Source organism: Pleurodeles waltl, chromosome 3_1 (assembly GCF_031143425.1).
Source record: "Pleurodeles waltl isolate 20211129_DDA chromosome 3_1, aPleWal1.hap1.20221129, whole genome shotgun sequence".
NCBI classification, from domain to species: domain Eukaryota; kingdom Metazoa; phylum Chordata; class Amphibia; order Caudata; family Salamandridae; genus Pleurodeles; species Pleurodeles waltl.
The window spans coordinates 1,393,258,942-1,393,279,153 of record NC_090440.1 but is presented as its reverse complement, the minus strand read 5'-3'; the positions used below and the strand labels follow the sequence as shown (position 1 = coordinate 1,393,279,153).

General features: G+C 46.5%; 1 protein-coding gene across 18 annotated transcripts in view; it reads right to left on the bottom strand.

The window, feature by feature from the left end:
• Positions 1-20,212, bottom strand: part of PUM1 (pumilio RNA binding family member 1) — an 859,012-nt gene that overhangs the window by 593,869 nt on the left and 244,931 nt on the right. For all 18 annotated transcript variants that reach the window (XM_069224905.1, XM_069224910.1, XM_069224908.1 and 15 more), the window contains one exon: positions 14,667-14,833. In XM_069224905.1, coding sequence (XP_069081006.1) covers positions 14,667-14,833 — 167 coding nt within the window. The remainder of the gene's footprint in view (positions 1-14,666; positions 14,834-20,212) is intronic.

The following is a 20,212-nucleotide window of genomic DNA, read 5'->3' as shown; positions in this document are numbered from 1 at the left end:
CCCTTGAGACCACCTGCGTGTAGGATGTACTGTCTTCAGGTGGCGACGGCCTTGTAGGGTAACAGTCTGGGCTGTTATCTGATACAGGAGCATCATAAAAGGTCCCATGCATCAGGATCATCTTGACTCATTGCAGTATGAGTCGGGGATTGCATCAGTGGTGGAGTGGCTACCGGTGATGTGTGCATTGATGGTGGTGGAGTTGTTTGTCTTGCCACCTTTGCCTGTGGCTGCTTGTCCTTTTCTTGAAAGGCAAGTCTTCTTTTCATCTTAATTGGGGGAAGAGTGCTTATTTTCCCTGTGTCTTTTTGAATGTGGAGCCTTCTTTGAGTGTAGTCTGGCTCAACAGATTGAAGTTCCTCTCCAAACTTATGTCCTTGCATCTGGGAGGACAATCCCTGTTCCTCTGTGTAGGAACCTGTTTTCGGTTCTGAGGCTGGATGTTTCGGAATCGAAATCTTTTCAGTCGCCTTTTTGGGCTCCGAGGCAACCTTCTTTATTTTCGGCGTTGTGGTGTCTCGGTGCCGAACCATTTCAGTGCTACTGTCTCGGTGCCGAATTTGTTCGGAGCCGCTGTCTCGGGCCCGAGATAGCTGTGTGGCGGTATCCCGACCGGAGTCGGATGACTTCGCCACATGCATGCCCTTTTTCGGTGCCGATGATCGGTCACCTATTTTTCGGGTTAAGCCATGGCCTGTTGGCGGTGGCGTCCCCTGGGCTTTTGTTGTCTTCTCGTGAGTTTTATGTTTCGACGTCTTACTCACGGTTTTTGGAGTTTCTTCAGGATCGAGCTCGTCCGAGTCCGATTCATTGATGGAGAAGCTTTCTTCTTCCTCTTCGAAATGCCCTTGTCCTGTCGGCGATGACGCCATCTGCAGTCTTCTTGCTCTTCGGTCTCTTAATGTCTTCCTCGACCGAAACGCTCGACAGGCTTCACAGGTATCCTCCTTGTGTTCTGGAGACAGACACAAGTTACAGACCAGATGCTGATCTGTATATGGATACTTGTTATGACATTTTGGGCAGAAGCGGAATGGGGTCCGTTCCATCAGCCTTGAAGAAACACGTGGCCGGGCCGACCAGGCCCCGACGGGGGGGGAAATCGAAAAAACCCCAAAGGGCCACCGGAGCTCTGAAAAAGTCGGTGTTGATCTGTTATAACTAACCCAATACCGAACGCAAACAATACCGACGATTTTTCTGAGATTCTAACTAACTTTCCGACCCGAAACACGGAGCGAAAAGGAACACGTCTGAACCCGATGGCGGAAAAAAAACAATCTAAGATGGAGTCGACGCCCATGCGCAATGGAGCCGAAATGGGAGGAGTTCCTCGATCTCGTGACTCGAAAAAACTTCTTCGAAGAAAAACAACTTGTAACACTCCGAGCCCAACACCAGATGGCGGGATGTGCACAGCATGTGTATCTGCAGCTACACATGCCACCGAACAGTTATATATACGTATCAATATCTATATATACACTTTATATATAAGATAAATATCAGTCTGGAAATATTAGCATTCGAGGGTAGTGGGTAAAGAAGATTATTGGCTCACCTTATGCAAATAAATTACGCAAAGCTGCTTGTTCTACCGCTGCAGCCATCCTGCCCGAAGCATCCAGGCAATAGTGTTGAGTAAAGTTGTGGCTGCGAGTCCACGTTGCCGCTCTGCGAATCTGGTTTAAAGGCACTCCTGCGAAGAGAGCTGCTGAAGTAGATACGGCTCTAGTTGACTGCGCTTCGACGTTGACTGTCAGCGGTTTTCCTGCTAGCTGGTGACAGAACTGTATGGCTGAGGAGATCCACCGGGCTATGGATTGCTTGGTAACAGCATTCCCTTTAGTGAGTTGACCATAGCCAATTAACAATTGATCAGCTTTACGAAAGCTGCTAGTACTCTGGAGGTAGAATTTCAGAAACCTTTTGAGATCTAGGGAATGTAGTGCTCGCTCTGCTGGAGTTCTAGGGTTCGGAAAGAAAGCCTTTAAAATCACTGGCTTGTTCAAATGAAATTTCGAGGGAACTTTAGGAATGAATTTTGGATTAGTCCTCAGAATGACTATATCTGATTTAAATTGAAGAAAGGGTGGTGAGATTGTGAAGGCCTGTATGTCACTAACCATCTTCGTGGAATTAAGTGCCAGAAGGAGTGCTGTCTTCCAAGAGATATATTTCAGGTCAGCTTAGTGAATAGGCGCTAAGGGATGCCGCATCAATTGGGACAGCACAATATTTAGATGCCAGGTAGGAGGAAACTGAATAGGAGGAAACATCCTGAACAATCCTTTTAGAAATTGCTTTATTATCCTGGATGACCATACAGATGGCAAAACTGCCGTACGGCGGAAATAAGAGATGGCAGCTAAGTGAACTTAGGTGAATGGGAGAGACCTGATTTCATTAATTGCAAAAGATACAGAAGGATGAATATTGAAGGTTTTGCACCATATCCAGAAACTTTTCCACTGGAGTCTGTACGTCTTATTCGTAGACTGGGCTCTGCCACAGGCGAGCACCTCTAGACAGTCTGAAGGAATATCTAGACTGCCAAACTCATAGAATTCAGGAGCCAGGCCGATAATTGAAGAGAAGTCGGGTTGGGATGACGGACCTGCCCCCGAGTCATTGTTAGAAAGCCTGGTGTTGGTCTCAATCAAATGTGAGGTTGCTCCGGTCGGCAAGGTTCTCTCCATCTTTTGAAGAAGTCTCGGGATGAGTGAGAGCGGGGGAAAAGCATAGGCATAAATCCCTGACCATTTGATCAAAAATGCATTCCCCTTTGACCCTTTCTACGGTTGCCAGCTTGCAGAGTGTTGGCATTTTTTGTTCTCCCTTGTCGCAAACAGATCTAGACTGTGTTTGCCCCAACGAAGAAAGAGGCGGTCAAGAGTTGCCTGGTTTAGCTCCCATTCGTGACAGGTCGTCCATGTTCTGCTTAGAGCATCTGCCAAAGTGTTGGATGCTCCTGGGAGGTGTTCCGCTCTGATTGTTATATGATGGTGTAGAACCCAAGGCCAGAGTTCCTGTGCCTGAAGAGACAACACCTGCGATCTTGTACCCCCCCCTGCTTGTTGAAGTAATGCATGAATGTGATGTTGTCAGTTCTTATCAACACCAAGGAACCTCTGATCTTGGCGATGAAGGCCTTGAGATGAGAGGGGTGTTTTTCTATCAATTCAAGGCTTGACTCACTGGTAAGGTTATTTGGACAATATCGTCGAACGATACGTTTATTTGATTCCACTGAATGTCCAATTGTTGTTGAAGTTTTCTCATGTGAAGGCGACAGTTTGCTATCAACTGAATGCACGAAGAGAGCATCCCCAGAAAAGATTAAGTCCGGACAGAAGTGGACCACCTTCTGCTGAGACTGCTCGCTAGGTTCCAAAGTTTTTCCCGTCTATCCTGAGAAGCAAAATCTCTTGCTCGCTGCGTGTCCAAAACAGCCCCTAGAAAGGTGATGTTTGACAGATCTAGGTGAGACTTCGGGTAGTTGACTGTGTGTACCAACACCTTGAAGAGGGACAAGCATTTTTCTGTGTCTCTGGACGCCTTGGACGCCGATCGTGCCTTTATTAGCCAGTTGTCCAAGTATGGGAACACCTGGATTCCCAACTGCCTGAGGTAGGCTGCGTGTAGGGCCAGAACCTTGGTGAAAACTCGTGGGGCAGATCTGAGGCCAAATGGTAGCACTCTGAACTGGTAATGGGTGCCTGTAACCTTGAACCGTAGGAATTTCCTGTGACTGGGATGAATAGGGATGTGGAAGTATGCGTCCTGGAAATCCAAGCACGTCATGAAATCTCCTTGGTTGAGTAATCGTAGCACATCTTGGAGGGTGATCATACGAAACTATTGTTTTTTCAAGAATTTGTTCAGAGACCAAAGGTCTAAAATAGGTTGCCAGTCTCCTGTCTTTTTCCAAATGAGGAAGAAGCGAGAGAAGAAGCCTGTTCCCCTCTGAGCCTTCGGTACGATCTCTATTGCTTCCTTGTCTACCAAGATGGCAATCTGTACTAGGAGTTATTTTACATGGGCAGGTGGAGGTGCTCCTGGTGGCACTTTTGGAGGAGATTGATGAAACTCTAGTGTGTCCCTTGCTGACAATATCGAGGACCCATCTGTCTGATGTGATCTGGGACCATTGGTGAAGAAGTTGGAAATTCTGCCCACTATCAGAGTGCTGGGATAGGGGTTAGGTGCAGGCAACTGTAAGGAAATGCCTCCTTGGCATGGTTGCCCCCTGACTTTTTGCCTTTGCTGATGCTATGTTTACAATTGAAAGTATGCTGAGGCCTGCTAACCAGGCCCCAGCACCAGTGTTCTTTCCCTAACCTGTACTTTTGTATCCACAATTGGCAGACCCTGGCATCCAGATAAGTCCCTGGTAACTGGTACTTCTAGTACCAAGGGCCCTGATGCCAAGGAAGGTCTCTAAGGGCTGCAGCATGTCTTATGCCACCCTGGAGACCTCTCACTCAGCACAGACACACTGCTTGCCAGCTTGTGTGTGCTAGTGAGGACAAAACGAGTAAGTCGACATGGCACTCCCCTCAGGGTGCCATGCCAGCCTCTCACTGCCTATGCAGTATAGGTAAGACACCCCTCTAGCAGGCCTTACAGCCCTAAGGCAGGGTGCACTATACCATAGGTGAGGGTACCAGTGCATGAGCATGGTACCCCTACAGTGTCTAAACAAAACCTTAGACATTGTAAGTGCAGGGTAGCCATAAGAGTATATGGTCTGGGAGTTTGTCAAACACGAACTCCACAGCACCATAATGGCTACACTGAAAACTGGGAAGTTTGGTATCAAACTTCTCAGCACAATAAATGCACACTGATGCCAGTGTACATTTTATTGTAAAATACACCACAGAGGGCACCTTAGAGGTGCCCCCTGAAACTTAACCGACTGTCTGTGTAGGCTGACTAGTTCCAGCAGCCTGCCACACTAGAGACATGTTGCTGGCCCCATGGGGAGAGTGCCTTTGTCACTCTGAGGCCAGTAACAAAGCCTGCACTGGGTGGAGATGCTAACACCTCCCCCAGGCAGGAGCTGTGACACCTGGCGGTGAGCCTCAAAGGCTCACCCCTTTGTCACAGCCCAGCAGGGCACTCCAGCTTAGTGGAGTTGCCCGCCCCCTCCGGCCACGGCCCCCACTTTTGGCGGCAAGGCTGGAGGGAACAAAGAAAGCAACAAGGAGGAGTCACTGGCCAGTCAGGACAGCCCCTAAGGTGTCCTGAGCTGAAGTGACTCTAACTTTTAGAAATCCTCCATCTTGCAGATGGAGGATTCCCCCAATAGGGTTAGGATTGTGACCCCCTCCCCTGGGGAGGAGGCACAAAGAGGGTGTACCCACCCTCAGGGCTAGTAGCCATTGGCTACTAACCCCCCAGACCTAAACACGCCCTTAAATTTAGTATTTAAGGGCTACCCTGAACCCTAGAAAATTAGATTCCTGCAACAACAAGAAGAAGGACTGCCCAGCTGAAAACCCCTGCAGAGGAAGACCAGAAGACAACAACTGCCTTGGCTCCAGAAACTCACCGGCCTGTCTCCTGCCTTCCAAAGAACTCTGCTCCAGCGACGCCTTCCAAGGGACCAGCGACCTCTGAATCCTCTGAGGACTGCCCTGCTTCGAAAAAGACAAGAAACTCCCGAGGACAGCGGACCTGCTCCAAAAAGACTGCAACTTTGTTTCAAGGAGCAGCTTTAAAGACCCTGCAATCTCCCCGCAAGAAGCGTGAGACTTGCAACACTGCACCCGGCGACCCCGACTCGGCTGGTGGAGAACCAACACCTCAGGGAGGACCCCCGGACTACTCTACGACTGAGTACCAAAACCTGCCCCCCTGAGCCCCCACAGCGCCGCCTGCAGAGGGAATCCCGAGGCTTCCCCTGACCGCGACTCTCTGAAACCTAAGTCCCGACGCCTGGAAAAGACCCTGCACCCGCAGCCCCCAGGACCTGAAGGACCGAACTTTCACTGCAGAAGTGACCCCCAGGAGTCCCTCTCCCTTGCCCAAGTGGAGGTTTCCCCGAGGAAGCCCCCCCTTGCCTGCCTGCAGCGCTGAAGAGATCCCTTGATCTCTCATTGACTAACATTGCGAACCCGACGCTTGTTTCTACACTGCACCCGGCCGCCCCCGCGCTGCTGAGGGTGAAATTTCTGTGTGGGCTTGTGTCCCCCCCGGTGCCCTACAAAACCCCCCTGGTCTGCCCTCCGAAGACGCGGGTACTTACCTGCAAGCAGACCGGAACCGGGGCACCCCCTTCTCTCCATTCTAGCCTATGCGTTTTGGGCACCACTTTGAACTCTGCACCTGACCGGCCCTGAGCTGCTGGTGTGGTAACTTTGGGGTTGCTCTGAACCCCCAACGGTGGGCTACCTTGGACCAAGAACTGAACCCTGTAAGTGTCTTACTTACCTGGTAAAACTAACAAAAACTTACCTCCCCCAGGAACTGTGAAAATTGCACTAAGTGTCCACTTTTAAAATAGCTATTTGTGAATAACTTGAAAAGTATACATGCAATTGAAATGATTCAAAGTTCCTAATGTACTTACCTGCAATACCTTTCAAACAAGATATTACATGTTAAATTTGAACCTGTGGTTCTTAAAATAAACTAAGAAAATATATTTTTCTATACAAAACCTATTGGCTGGATTTGTCTCTGAGTGTGTGTACCTCATTTATTGTCTATGTGTATGTACAACAAATGCTTAACACTACTCCTTGGATAAGCCTACTGCTCGACCACACTACCACAAAATAGAGCATTAGTATTATCTCTTTTTACCACTATTTTACCTCTAAGGGGAACCCTTGGACTCTGTGCATGCTATTCCTTACTTTGAAATAGCACATACAGAGCCAACTTCCTACAGCAACTGATTGAGGTCAGTACTTTCGCGACACGTCCTTGCCCTTATAAGAGGATTTTCCCCTTGTGGTTTGACGGAAGGATGCATATGATGGTTGCCGATATGCATGCGGCTGCTGTTGACCAATGGCGGTGCGAAATTGACTTTGGTAGGGCTGATACTGATGTAATCCGCCCTTGTAAGAATAAAGCCCCCTTCCTCTTGCTCCTCGAAAGGGCTGCCTTTTAAACTGTAGCGTACCAAGGGATCTAGCTGTTTCTGTGTCTGCCTTTATCGATTGCAGGGCGTCATCGACGTGCTTGCAAAATAATAGTTTTCCGTAGTAAGGCCTATCTAGGATCCTCAGTTGCACTTCTGGGCGAAAAGATGTAGCTTTCAGCCACCCCTGACGTCTCAATACAGCAGCCCCAGCTAACTGGCAGAAACCTGTAGATAAGACAGATAGCAGAGTTATAATCTCTGCAGAGATCTTCTCACCTTGTTGTAGTATTTTACGTGCTTCAGCTCTATTATCTTCAGGCAGGAGGTCGATGAATTGGGATATATCCGACCACATCTGACAGTCGTATCTTCCCAGGATTGCCAGGGAGTTCGCTACTCTGACCATGGTGGCAGCCATAGTTAAAAACTTCTTTCCAATGGAATCTAACCGCCGCCCTTCTCTATCCGGGGATGCAGCAAGTGGGGAAGACGGATTCCTGGACCTACGCTGGGCTGCCTGAGATATCACGGAGTCTGGTTTAGGGTGATAAATTAAGCAGGCTGGTGAGTTGTTTTGTATTTCTTGTCCAGCTTTGGCAGCACTGCTGGGACTGAAGATGGGGTCTGCATGACTTTAAGGCCCTCCTCCCAAATAAAGTCAACAATCGGTATTGCTCAAACCGATTTCCTAGTGTCCTCAAAATCATAAAGGAAACAATCCAACTGCTTAAACGTTATGGGCAGTTGGAACCTCTTTGCTGCTCTCTACATCACACTATGGAAACCACCAATGTCTTGTGGTGGAGAATCAACCGGTGGTGTTGTAGAAGGGGATGGGGTCTGAATTTGATACTCATCCCATTCATGAAGAAGCGATTCTGTGTCCTGTATCTAGCCCTCTTCTTGTCCATCATCCCACGAGGGCGGATTGTTATCCTGACCAGACGGTGGGACTGGAATAGGTCCTAGAGACTGATGGCTTATTGGGAGGGCTGAAAGGTATTGACGGAGGTAGTACAGGAGTGGTCAAACCCGGTGGAGGGAACCTAGAATAGTAATCCTGCATCATATGTTGAAGGTTGGCAATCAATGATACTGGCATTTGGATTGTTTGCTCTTTTTGCAGCTCTTGAGCTCTTGGTTCCCTCTTCTCCTGCAATGAGTGTTGTGTATATATAGCTGTTCAATCTCTGCCTAATCATCTCTGGCTTGGCATTTTATTCGCAGGTCGGAAGGGCTACATGCGACTGGAAACAGACCATTGTCCGGGTATATATCTCCTTACTCGTCATCATCAAAAAGATGTTGTGGAGGTGCCGGCGATACCTTACTAGGTGACGTATGAGAGGGTAAAAGTCTGTTGACTGGACTTTCGTCTTAATGCCAGAATTCTCAAAAGGCAAGAAAGAAGATCCTCCAGACTCTATAGGTGTGGACTCAAATCTGACCAGTCGATGGTGCAGTCATCGACGGTGCAGTCGTTGCTGGTGTAGTCGGTGGTGCAGTCGATGGCATGGTCGTCATTGGTAATCTCACCGACAGTGCCGTCATCAACAGAGTAATCGGCAACGGTGAGAACGTCGACAAAGCATATTTTTGTGTTGTTGTCGATACTGCAGTCAGTGGAACCGTCGTCAATGAAGTGCTTTCCAGCTTACTCGTAGACGCTGAAGTCGAGTGTGTGTGGGTCGACGATAGAGATCTTACTTTCTTCTCCATCTACGGCCTCTTTGAAATCTTTGTAGCTTGGGTAGCTGAAGAGCGATACTTCAGACTCACCGACGTTATAGTTCTTGATGACAAAGGTGATGAAGTTATCACCATGGGCGACGATGGAGCTGTAAATTTCATCGTGGTCGTCGACAATCTGAAACCTGCTGCCCCCGTCGCGCTTGACGACAGTGCAGTCGATGTTGAGATCTTCGATGCAGACGGTGGCAGGGAGCTTGATGATTTCTTAATCTTCTTGGAGGTGGTAGCTGGAGTGCACGGCTCAGATAGAACCTTACCACCATGTTCCCTTGAAGTTGAGGGAGATTCATCAGCTCTTTCCTTGAAAGAATGTACTCTCTTGGCTGACTTAATGGTTTTGGGGGAAAAAAAACTCAAAAAGATCTCTTCCTCTTCTTTTGAGGGTGTGTATGCGGGGTTGGATTTTTTGTGGGGGTTGAGATGAGCTTGTGCCAGTAGCCATGCTTGATATTGGATAGAACACACCAGTTTATGGTGATTTCATCCCAGCACCAACTCATCAGGACCGCCAAGAAGACCGCCTTCAAGGACCGCCTAGACAACAACGCACACAACACCAAAGAGCTCTTCAGCATCGTGAAAGAACTCTCCAACCCCAGCTCCATCACCAACGGCATCCCGACATCTCAAGACCTGTGCGACTCCCTGGCCACCTTCTTCCACCGCAAGATCACCGACATCCACGACAGCTTCAACCCCGACCCCCCCTCACCCACCACCGAGTCCACCACCCCTGCGACTACCACTCGCACCAGTCGCCTGACCGCCTGGTCCAGCGTCAGCGACGAAGACACCATCAAAACCATGAACTCCATCCACTCCGGATCCGCATCGGACCCCTGCCCTCACCACGTCTTCAACAAAGCCAGCGCAGCCATCGCGCCCCACCTCCGGAAAACAATCAACTGTTCCTTCGAGACAGCAACCTTCCCAGAAAGCTGGAAGCACGCCGAGATCAACGCCCTTCTGAAGAAGCCCAAGGCGGACCCCAAGGACCTCAAGAACTTCCGTCCCATCTCCCTGCTCCCTTTCCCGGCAAAAGTGACCAAGAAGATTGTCAACAAACAGCTGACCCGCTACCTCGAAGTCAACAACATCCTGGACCCGTCCCAATCTGGTTTTCGCAGTAACCACAGCACCGAGACCGCCCTCATCGCCGCCACTGACGACATCCTGATGGACAAAGGAGAAACAGCTGCCCTCATCCTCCTGGACCTATCAGCAGCCTTTGACACGGTATGCCACCGCACCCTATCAGCACGCCTCCATGACGCCGGTATCCAAGAGAAGGCCCTGGCCTGGACCACATCCTTCCTCTCCGGCAGAACCCAGAGCGTCCGCCTCCCACCCTTCCGCTCCAAAACCACTGAGATCATCTGCGGCGTCCCACAGGGATCCTCCCTCAGCCAGACACTGTTCAATATCTACATGGCCCCCCTCGCCCACGTCGCACGACAACACAACCTCAACATCATCTCCTACGCCGACGACACCCAGCTGATCATATCCCTCACCGAAGATCCCGACACCGCCAAAGCTAACCTCCACCGAGGAATGAAGGCCATAGCCGACTGGATGAAGGACAGCAGACTGAAGCTGAACTCAGACAAGACGGAGGTCCTCATTCTCGGACCCACCCCATCAGCCTGGGACGACTCTTGGTGGCCCACGTCACTAGGCACAGCCCCGGAACCCACGGACCACGCACGCAACCTGGGGGTCATCCTCGACTCCACTCTCTCCATGACCAGGCAAGTCAACGCCATCTCCGCGTCCTGCTTCAACACCCTCCGTACGAGAAAAACCGTTACCCAGGCCCTCATCACCAACAGACTCGACTACGAGAACGCCCTCTACTCAGGAACTACAAACAAGCTCCTGAGACGACTCCAACGCATCCAGAACGCCTCAGTCCGACTCATCCTCGATTTCCCCCGCCGCAGCCACATCACACTCCACCTAAGAGGCCTGCACTCGCTCCCCATCAACAAAAGGATCACCTTCAAGCTCCTGATCCACGCACACAAAGCACTGCACAACACCGGACCCACCTACCTCAACAACCGACTCAGCTTCCACACCCCCACCCGAAGCCTCCGCTCAGCCAACCTCACCCTCACCACAGTCCCCCGCATCCGAAAAACCACAGCCAGCGGCAGATCCTTCTCCTACCTCGCCGCCAAGACCTGGAACACTCTCCCCACCATCCTACGACAGACCCAGGACCTGCTGGCCTTCAGAAGACTCCTCAAGACCTGGCTCTTCGACCAGTAGCACCCCCCCTCCCCAGCGCCTTGAGACCCTTGCGGGTATGTAGCGCGCTTTACAAATGCAGTGATTGATTGATTGATCCCTGGAGATCCTCCCTGCCCACAGGTGTAGTGCGATTAGGTGGATGTAGGGCAAGTCAATGTTTGAAGGCAGAGGCATTCGAATTTTAGCCAAGTTCACGAATGTCACTGTATCTCTCAGGTTAATGTTCAAGATCTCATTTTAAGGCAAAACCTTTCTTTCTTTAGTGAACATTCACCAATCTAACAGCATATTATTCTTTAAAAGAAAAGGTCTTTGTTGTTTGACAAAGGCAATAAAGTATTTATTCAAAGCAGATGTGTTAAATATATATTGTTCCTGGGTTCAAGTTAGCCTAGTACCAAAAGGCATTACAAGTTCAGAAAGAATCCCATATTACTTTGTGTTAAACTGGTCAAGGAGGGATGTGAGGAAATGTCACCCCTAAGCTTTTGGACTTAACGGTGCTGGTTTTTCAACTCTGGAAGTGCACTGAGACCTGGCAAACAGCATCAGTGCTCTGACCCTTAGAAAGTGTATGTTTAGTGGATTTACTCTCAATAATCATGTTTTAACTCACCTACAAGTCCCTAGTATATGGTACCTGGACCTGTTTGTTAAGTGTCCATCGTGCACTGAAGCCACCATTAGGGTGACAAATCAAAGCATAACTCCATATTTGCCTTTGCAGAGTGGTAGAGCAGTTTCTAAACTGTTAACTCAAGTCTGACATTTCAACCTATGGCAAAGCCCAAACCTTCCTTTTTAATATTTGGGAGTTACCCTTAAGGCAAGCCTACCAAGCCCTAAAGGCAGGGAGCATTATATTATAAAGAAGGATCTCTGCTTGTACCTGTCCAAACAGTAAAACCCGGCATTGTTATTTTTACTGTAATAAGCCTAGTAGCCTCAATGGCGAGCACACTGTTGCACGCAGGGCCGGCTGGTCCACACTGGGAGAAGACCTGGGGCAGGATGGGAGGCTGCATTTAGCAATACCTTACAATTTAGAACTACCTGCTGCAGAATTTCTTGTGGGTTTAGCTTTCACGCAGCAATAACAATGTCACGATAACTCTTGTGATTACTGTTTCTGCTGGAGGGAGAGATCAGGAGTTTTGTTTAGTGGCCGTTTTGCCACATTATAAAGTAGCAAAGGGGGTTAATATGCCTGCTGCAAAGAACAGATCAGTATTGTATGTGGATAGCTGAGTGGATTTGTAAAGCTAGCCTTTACCAGAGCTTTAAAATAAATGAAATGTATGTGAAACAGGGGCTATGGAGAGATCAGGTGGTAGTGAGGGAATCCGTGGAGATGGTCAGGTGAGGGGATTGGAGGGAGCAAAAAGACAGTCACAATGGTCGCCACCAGCGCTTATAGCTGCCCTGCTGACAGCCCAGCAGAGCAGAGCTACACTACTAAATATGACAGTTCAAGGTATTGAAAGAATCCTTGCATTAAATACACCTTGTTACTTAAGTAGAGTTTGATATAACCATGTTATGAATGGCAATACGGTAGTAAAGTCCAATAGTCTTTATGGGCGTATGCTAGACAATATTGTGATATCCACTGATCAGGACTGGGTTGTCCTTTGAGAACTGCCACTCCCCATATGCCAACAAGTGTCACCCTCTGAGCAACACTTATTGCCATTTCTTGAAAATGTAACAGAAGAGAAAAAACATAAGAAGTGAAATAATGGCACAGACTTCATTGACCTCTTCTGTACAACCATTGTAGAACTCAAATTAAACATTGGTGCTAGAAATGTAAGTTTGCCAGTGGACAAAAATTGTACTTAACAGGACGTTCTGGAAAAATGTAGTCTGTACCCTCAGGCTAAGCTGCATAAATATGCACTTCAAAACATATTGTAGCTTTTTTATTTTTTTTTAAAGGTAAGGAGTTATACACTTTGTCAGCAAGTGCAGTTACCAAATAAATATACAGGTTAGGCACAAGCTCCAGGTCTCAATTTTGAACCTTATGCAACATTATTGAAAGCTCATTGGGGTACTGTGGTTGCTTCAAATTGAATTTTAGTATTCAATGTGGGGTGACACTAGGATTATGATAGTACACACACTTCCCAAACTTTTACTCCATGGGCTAGGGCTTGCCCAGGAGCCACTCCCACCCAGTAGCTAGTGCCCCGCATAAATGTAGCACACCCAATTCAGAATACGCCTGGACCTGTAGACCAGAATAGGACTAAACCTGATGTCTGCAATCTGAGAAGTGCCCTGGCGGACTGGACCTGCTCTCTCTTATATCCAAGAAAAACATGCACAATAAGGGACAGAAAGATGACTTGCTGTTAAAGGTACAGGGACACTACAAGTAGTTGTTTCCTGCAGCTGCCTATCTTGCCAGTGACAACTGGAGCTGGACTGCATCTGCTGTTCGGTCTCTGCTTGACACCATGCAAGCCGCTAAGTACCTCTCTGTGGTCAAAGGGGCTTTAGACATATACTGATGTGATGGATTAAGACTATAAAGGCTAGAGATAGAGGGTAAAATCTATATCCAGGAATAACCTGCAATCTCATGGCGTGCTTAACTAAAAAGAAAAAAATAATACCCAAAAAGTAACAGTGGAAGGACATACGTAGTAAGGCTACGATCCAAAAGATGGACAAGCAAGTAGAGGAAGGCTCATACAAGTTTACAAACAAAAATCAAACAAATGGGAGACAATAAAGCCAGCCAATGGTAAGCAAAGAGCGGGCTTCAAATCTATTGTAAGAAGAAAATGGGTCTTTATACCAACGGACAGCTTGCAACCCCCCCCCCCCCCCCCAACAAACATTTTTATTTAAAGTATTGCTGGGGTAGCGTATTGTGGGGGCATGGGGGAGCAGCAGGGAGGATAAAGCAAAAATCGAGCAAAAATAGATCCTTACAGGGAGAGAGCAACATAGATGGCAAATTTGTGAAAAAGGAAAAATTGTCTAGTAGGCAATACTGAAAAATGAAATTAAAAAGCCTTACAGGCAGCAGCTGTCCCTTTAAGGTTTTGGTTATGGTTAAAAAAATAAAACTGAAATGAGCCATTAAACTGGATTATGCTGAAAACAAAACTGCCACTTACCTGGCAGTTGGTGACAGACTGCCCTATGACGAACACAGTCAGTACTGATTTGCTTAAGATGGGTTGTTGCTTTAAGTGGCATGATAGGCAAAAAACTATGGAATGGAATGAGGACTGAGCGAATGCTAGTGGCTGAGATTAATACAAGTACTGCAACATCATTAGGTTCTCTAAAGAAGCAAGACAACACCTTTAGTCAAAAATCATCTTACTCACTGAAATCAATGGTTTCAGCATCCTCTATTTTGTGACATTGCCTCCATGATACTAGAGCAACATTTATATACAAAAATAAAGCTAAAATATTTTTCCCCAGGCAAAAAAAATAAAATAAAGCCAAACATACAAGGAGGTGGGTGCCTTCTACCCTTCACCATAACACAAATTCAAGACAAGACAAAAATCAGGCAACATTGAAAAACACTTACCTAAAGTCTTTCACATCAGTATCAATACCATTTTGGACAGGTAGGCCGTTCGGCTTATCCATTACATCTCCCTCCTCCTTCAAGTCCCCCAATTTATCCCCATCATATGTTCCTTTATTTTTTTTATCCACTTTGTCAGTTTCATCATTTTCTCCATCTCTTGGACCCTGTGGAAAATTAAACTGCTCAATCAAGACACTTCATCCTTAGTTTATTTAACTTAAAATTCAATAACATTCAATAACACTTCATACTGCTTGATTCCGCTAGCAAAATAAACTACAATGGATTCTTTTGTTTTGGTGACAAAGGCAATCAGACATTACTGGACAATCTCATTAAGATTAATATCTGTTAATAACTATGCCATAGGGTTGTCGCTATCGCAACTACCAATACTCAGCTGGATAAGCAAATTCACCCCTTCACACACCAGATTCTCTGTAGGAAGTAAAGTGAAGCTGTCAAGATTAATTTTAGGAGGTGGCAAGGGTAGAAACTGATAAATAACAGTACATACAACTCAAACTGAGTGCCCAACCAGTGCAATATTTTCAGCTAGAATTGGGGTTTTATTTACAATTAAAAGAACCAGATGAAACAATGTTGTACAAAGAAACATCCAAAGATGCTAGGGCATTCTGAAGCGAAGCTACAACATAGAAATAAATATGGAAAATGTCACTTACCCACTGTACATCTGTACGTGGCATGTTCTGCTGCAGATTCACATGCTGTGCATTATACTTCTGCCATCTAGAGTTCGGCTCGGAGTGTTACAAATTGTTTTTCTTCGAAGAAGTGTTTTCGAGTCACAGGATCGAGTGACTCCTCTTCGGTTCCATTGCGCATGGGCATCGACTCCATGTTAGATTGTGTTCCCGCAGAGGGTAAGGTGGAGTAATAGAGTATATAGGTGATAAAGAAAAAGATGCCCATGCAAAAATATATATATATATATATTAGCAAAAAAGAGAACACCCGACTTGTCGATGCTCAAGTTTGTGGCGGTCTTGATGTGGGATCGGGAATCCCAAAAATGTATTTATAAATTGTTCTCTCCCAATCAGAAAGAAAATCAAGACACCAGTCGGCCAGTTTCAAACTAAATTAAATAAAGAGAAAAAATGTACTTCCTCCCAACGCGTTTCAGCCGTAGCCTTGTTCTGACAGAATGTAAAGATTGAGGGTCCTGAGATCTAATATTGTTCTGAGGGTGCCATCTTTTTTGGGAACCAGGAAGTATGGAGAATAAACTCCTGTCCTACTTGATCTTGTGGGACGGGTTCTATTGCTTGTTTGAGTAATAGAGATTTGACTTCTTCCTGTAACAGATTGATGTGTTCTGTGGATAGTTTGTGTTGTTTTGGTGAAATGTTTGGAGGAGTTTGTATCAATTCTAGGCAATAACCATTGCTGATAATTGATAGCACCCAATTGTCTGTGGTAATGTTTTGCCAATTGGTGTGGAACTGTTGCAGTCTTCCCCCCACAGGAGAGGTGTGGAGTAGAAGCGGATAAGCCAAGTAACTGCTTAGGGTGCTGTGGAGTTTGTTTAAAAGTTTGAAACTTCCCTCTGTTTTTGGGATAATGCCCATTATATGTGCCCCTAAAACCATCTTGTTGGTATTGTGGTTTGTAGGTTGGTTTTCCCTGCGATGTGGATGCCTCTGCTGTTTGAGCTCTAAATCCACATCTAAACTGAGGTTTCCGAAAGAATCCCCTGTATGGTGTGGTGTATAGTGCACCCATTGCTTTTGCAGTGTCTGAATCTTTGTGTAATTTCTCAATTGCAGTGTCAACTTCTGGGCTGAAAAGTAGTTTTTTATTGAACGGCATATTTAACACCGATTGCTGGATTTCAGGTTTAAAACCCGAGGACCTGAGCCATGCATGCCTCCTTATTGTCACAGCAGTGTTGACACTCCTCACAGCTGTGTCTGGGAAGACCTAATCTGATTATTGGTGATGGCTTGCCCTTCCTCCACTATTTGCTGTGCCCTTTTTTGATGTTCTTTGGGGAGATGCTGAATTATGTCTTGCATCTCATCCCAAAGGGCCCTGTCGTATCTAGCTAACGCCACCTGTGAGTTAGCTATCCTCCACTGATTCGCTGCCTGGGATGCAACTGTCTTCCATGCAGCATCAAACTTCCAGCTTTCCTTGTCTGGTGGGGGTGCATCACCTGATGACTGAGTTTGCCCTTTTTCTGGCAGCACTTACTACTACCGAATCTGGAGGTATTTGTTGATTTATGTAATTAGGATCAGAGGTAGGTGGTTTGTATTTTTTCTCTATCCTGGGAGTAATTATCCTTGCTTTAACTGGCTCATTAAGTATTTGTTCAGCATGTTTTAGCATGCCTGGGAGCATGGGAAGCGACTGGTATTTTGAATGTGTGGAGGAGAGTGTTTTAAACAAAAACAGTTCAGTGTGCATGGTGACACCATGGTATGCTGCAGCGCTAGTTAAAACCCGATTGTACACCGTACTATCCTCAGGTGGTGAAGGCTTAGAGGGATAGCAGTCCGGGTCGTTGCAGGGAATGGGATCTGGATCATAAAGATCCCATGGATCTACATAGTCCTGTTGTGAGTCAAACTAATGTGATGGTGACTGCACTGGTGTAGGACTGGTAGGAGAAGAGGTATGCAGGTGTGGAGAGTGAGGAGGAGGAGGTGGTGGTCTCTCCTCTGGCTTTGGCACTTTAGCTGGAGCAATTCCTCCTGAAAGGCTAATTTCCTCTTAGGTGTTAGAGGAGGCGCTGTTAGGATTCTGCCAGTTTCCTTGTGGATATGAATCCTGGCTTGCCTCTCATCCATTGCTTCAAGTATTGGCTGTACTAGAGTCTCCTCTTCAGAGGTTTTGTGGATTTCTTTTAGTCTTTTTGAAATTCCATGTTCTTCTGTGTATCCTGCTGTTTTCGGTTCCAAAGCATGCTTTTTCGGTATCGAAAAAGATGGTGTAGTGGATGTTCTCTGCTCCGAAAAGGGATTTCCGAATTTTCGACTCCGAAAAATGGTGTTTACTCGAGTCAGACACTGAGCCTTTTATCGACTCCGATGGTTTCGTGGGGAGTGTCCTTTTCGGTGCCAAACTGGTAGTTTGGTCACCAGATGTATTTTTTCGGGCAGAGCCATGGCCTTCCAGCAGTGGCGTACCAAAGGTATTATGCTTGTATCTTTGTGATGGTACAGGGGCAGGCGTACTCACATGCTGTCCTGCCGTGACTGTTCTGTCTTCCTCAGATTCTTGGTCGGAGTCTGAACCTCTGACGGAGACTGCTGTCTGCATGATCTCTTCCTCCTCCATGTCAAGATGTTCTGAGCTTCTGGACGCCATCTCGAGTCATCGTGCCCTCCTGTCTTGAAGCATCTTTTTGGACCGGAAGGATTGACAGGCCTCACAATTTTCTTCCCGATGATCTGGGGAAAAGGCAAAGATTACAGATGAGATGTTGTTCTGTATGAGGGAATTTTGCGTGGCACAGAGGACAGAATCGGAATGGAGTCCCATCCATGAGGCTTGCATGCGGTCGGCCGACGAGGCTTGCATGCGGTCGGCCGACTAGGTCTGATTTGGGCGCACGCACACGAAGGGCGAATAAAGTTGTCTTCTCCGACGGTACCAATGTGTCGATGGAAGATGTAAACCCGATCGATACAATACAGACGAAAATAAGGCGCTTTCTAAGTTATCCGAATCAAACTTTCAGAGCAAAAGGAAACACGTCCGAACCCAACAGTGGAAAGAAAACAATCTAACATGGAGTCGATGCAGATGCGCAATGGAACTGAAGAGGAGGAGTCACTCGATTCCGTGACTCGAAAACACTTCTTCGAAGAAAGACAACTTTTAACACTCCAAATCCAACACTAGATGGCAGAAGTATAATGCACAGCGTGTGTATCTGCAGATTCACATGCCACTGAACATATCTAGTGTTGGGCTCGGAGTGTTAAAAGTTGTTTTTCTTCGAAGAAGTCTTTTCGAGTCACAAGATCGAGGGACTCCTCCCCTTTCAGCTCCATTGCGCATGGGCGTCGACTCCATCTTAGATTGTTTTCCCCGCAGAGGGTGAGGTATAAGTTGTGTATTATAGTAATAGTGCCCATGCAATGGAGTAAATATGTATGTACATAATGTGGTTTAAAGCGATATATTTACAAATGTTCAAGATCAACTTCAAACGGCTACAGGCTCCCGGGGAGGAGCGTGGGCGCATGTGAATCTGCAGCGTCTCATGCCACGAACAGATGTACACTGGGTAAGTGACATTTTCCGTTCAATGGCATGTGTAGCTGTAGATACAGATGCTTTGCATAGACTAGTAAGCAGTTATTTCCCCAAAAGCGGTGGTTCAGCCTGTAGGAGTTGAAGTTGTTTGAAACAAAGTTCTTAGTACTGCTTGTCCTACTGTGGCTTGTTGTGCTGTTAACACATCCACGCAGTAGTGCTTGGTAAACGTATGAGGCGTAGACCATGTGGCTGCCTTACATATTTCAGTCATTGGAATGTTTCCCAGAAACGCCATGGTAGCACCTTTCTTTCTAGTTGAGTGTGCCTTTAGTGTTATAGGCTGTTCTCTTTTTGCTTCGAGATAACAGGTTTGAATGCATTTAACTATCCATCTGGCAATGCCTTGTTTGGATATTGGATTCCCTGTATGAGGTTTCTGGAAAGCAACGAACAATTGTTTTGTTTTTCGAATTTGTTTTGTTCTGTCAATGTAGTACATTAACGCTCTTTTGATGTCTAATGTATGTAGTGCTCTTTCAGCTACGGAGTCTGGCTGTGGGAAGAACACTGGTAATTCTACTGTTTAAGTGGAACGTGATATGACTTTTGGTAAAAATTTAGGATTTGTTCGTAGAACTACTTTATGCTTGTGTATCTGAATAAATGGTTCTTCAATGGTAAATGCTTGAATCTCACTTACTCTTCTTAAAGATGTGATGGCAATTAAAAATGCAACTTTCCATGTTAAGTATTGCATTTCACAAGAGTGCATGGGCTCAAAAGGTGGACCTATGAGTCGTGTTAAGACAATGTTGAGGTTCCATGAAGGAACTGGTGGTGTTCTTGGTGGTATAATTCTCTTTAGACCTTCCATAAATGCTTTTATGACTGGTATTCTAAATAGAGAAGTTGAGTGCATAATTAGCAGGTAAGCTGAAATTGCTGTAAGATGTATTTTAATGGAAGAGAAAGCTAGCTTTGATTTTTGCAAATGTAGTAAGTATCCTACGATGTCTTTGGCAGATGCGTGTAAGGGTTGCATTTGATTGTTGTGGCAGTAATATACAAATCTTTTCCACTTATTTGCATAGCAATGTCTAGTGGTAGGTTTCCTAGCTTGTTTTATGACCTCCATACATTCCTGTGTAAGGTCTAAATGTCCGAACTCTAGGACTTCAGGAGCCAGATTGCTAGATTCAGCGATGCTGGATTTGGGTGCCTGATCTGTTGTTTGTGTTGCGTTAACAGATCTGGTATGTTTGGTAGCTTGACATGAGGCACTACTGAGAGGTCTAGTAGTGTTGTGT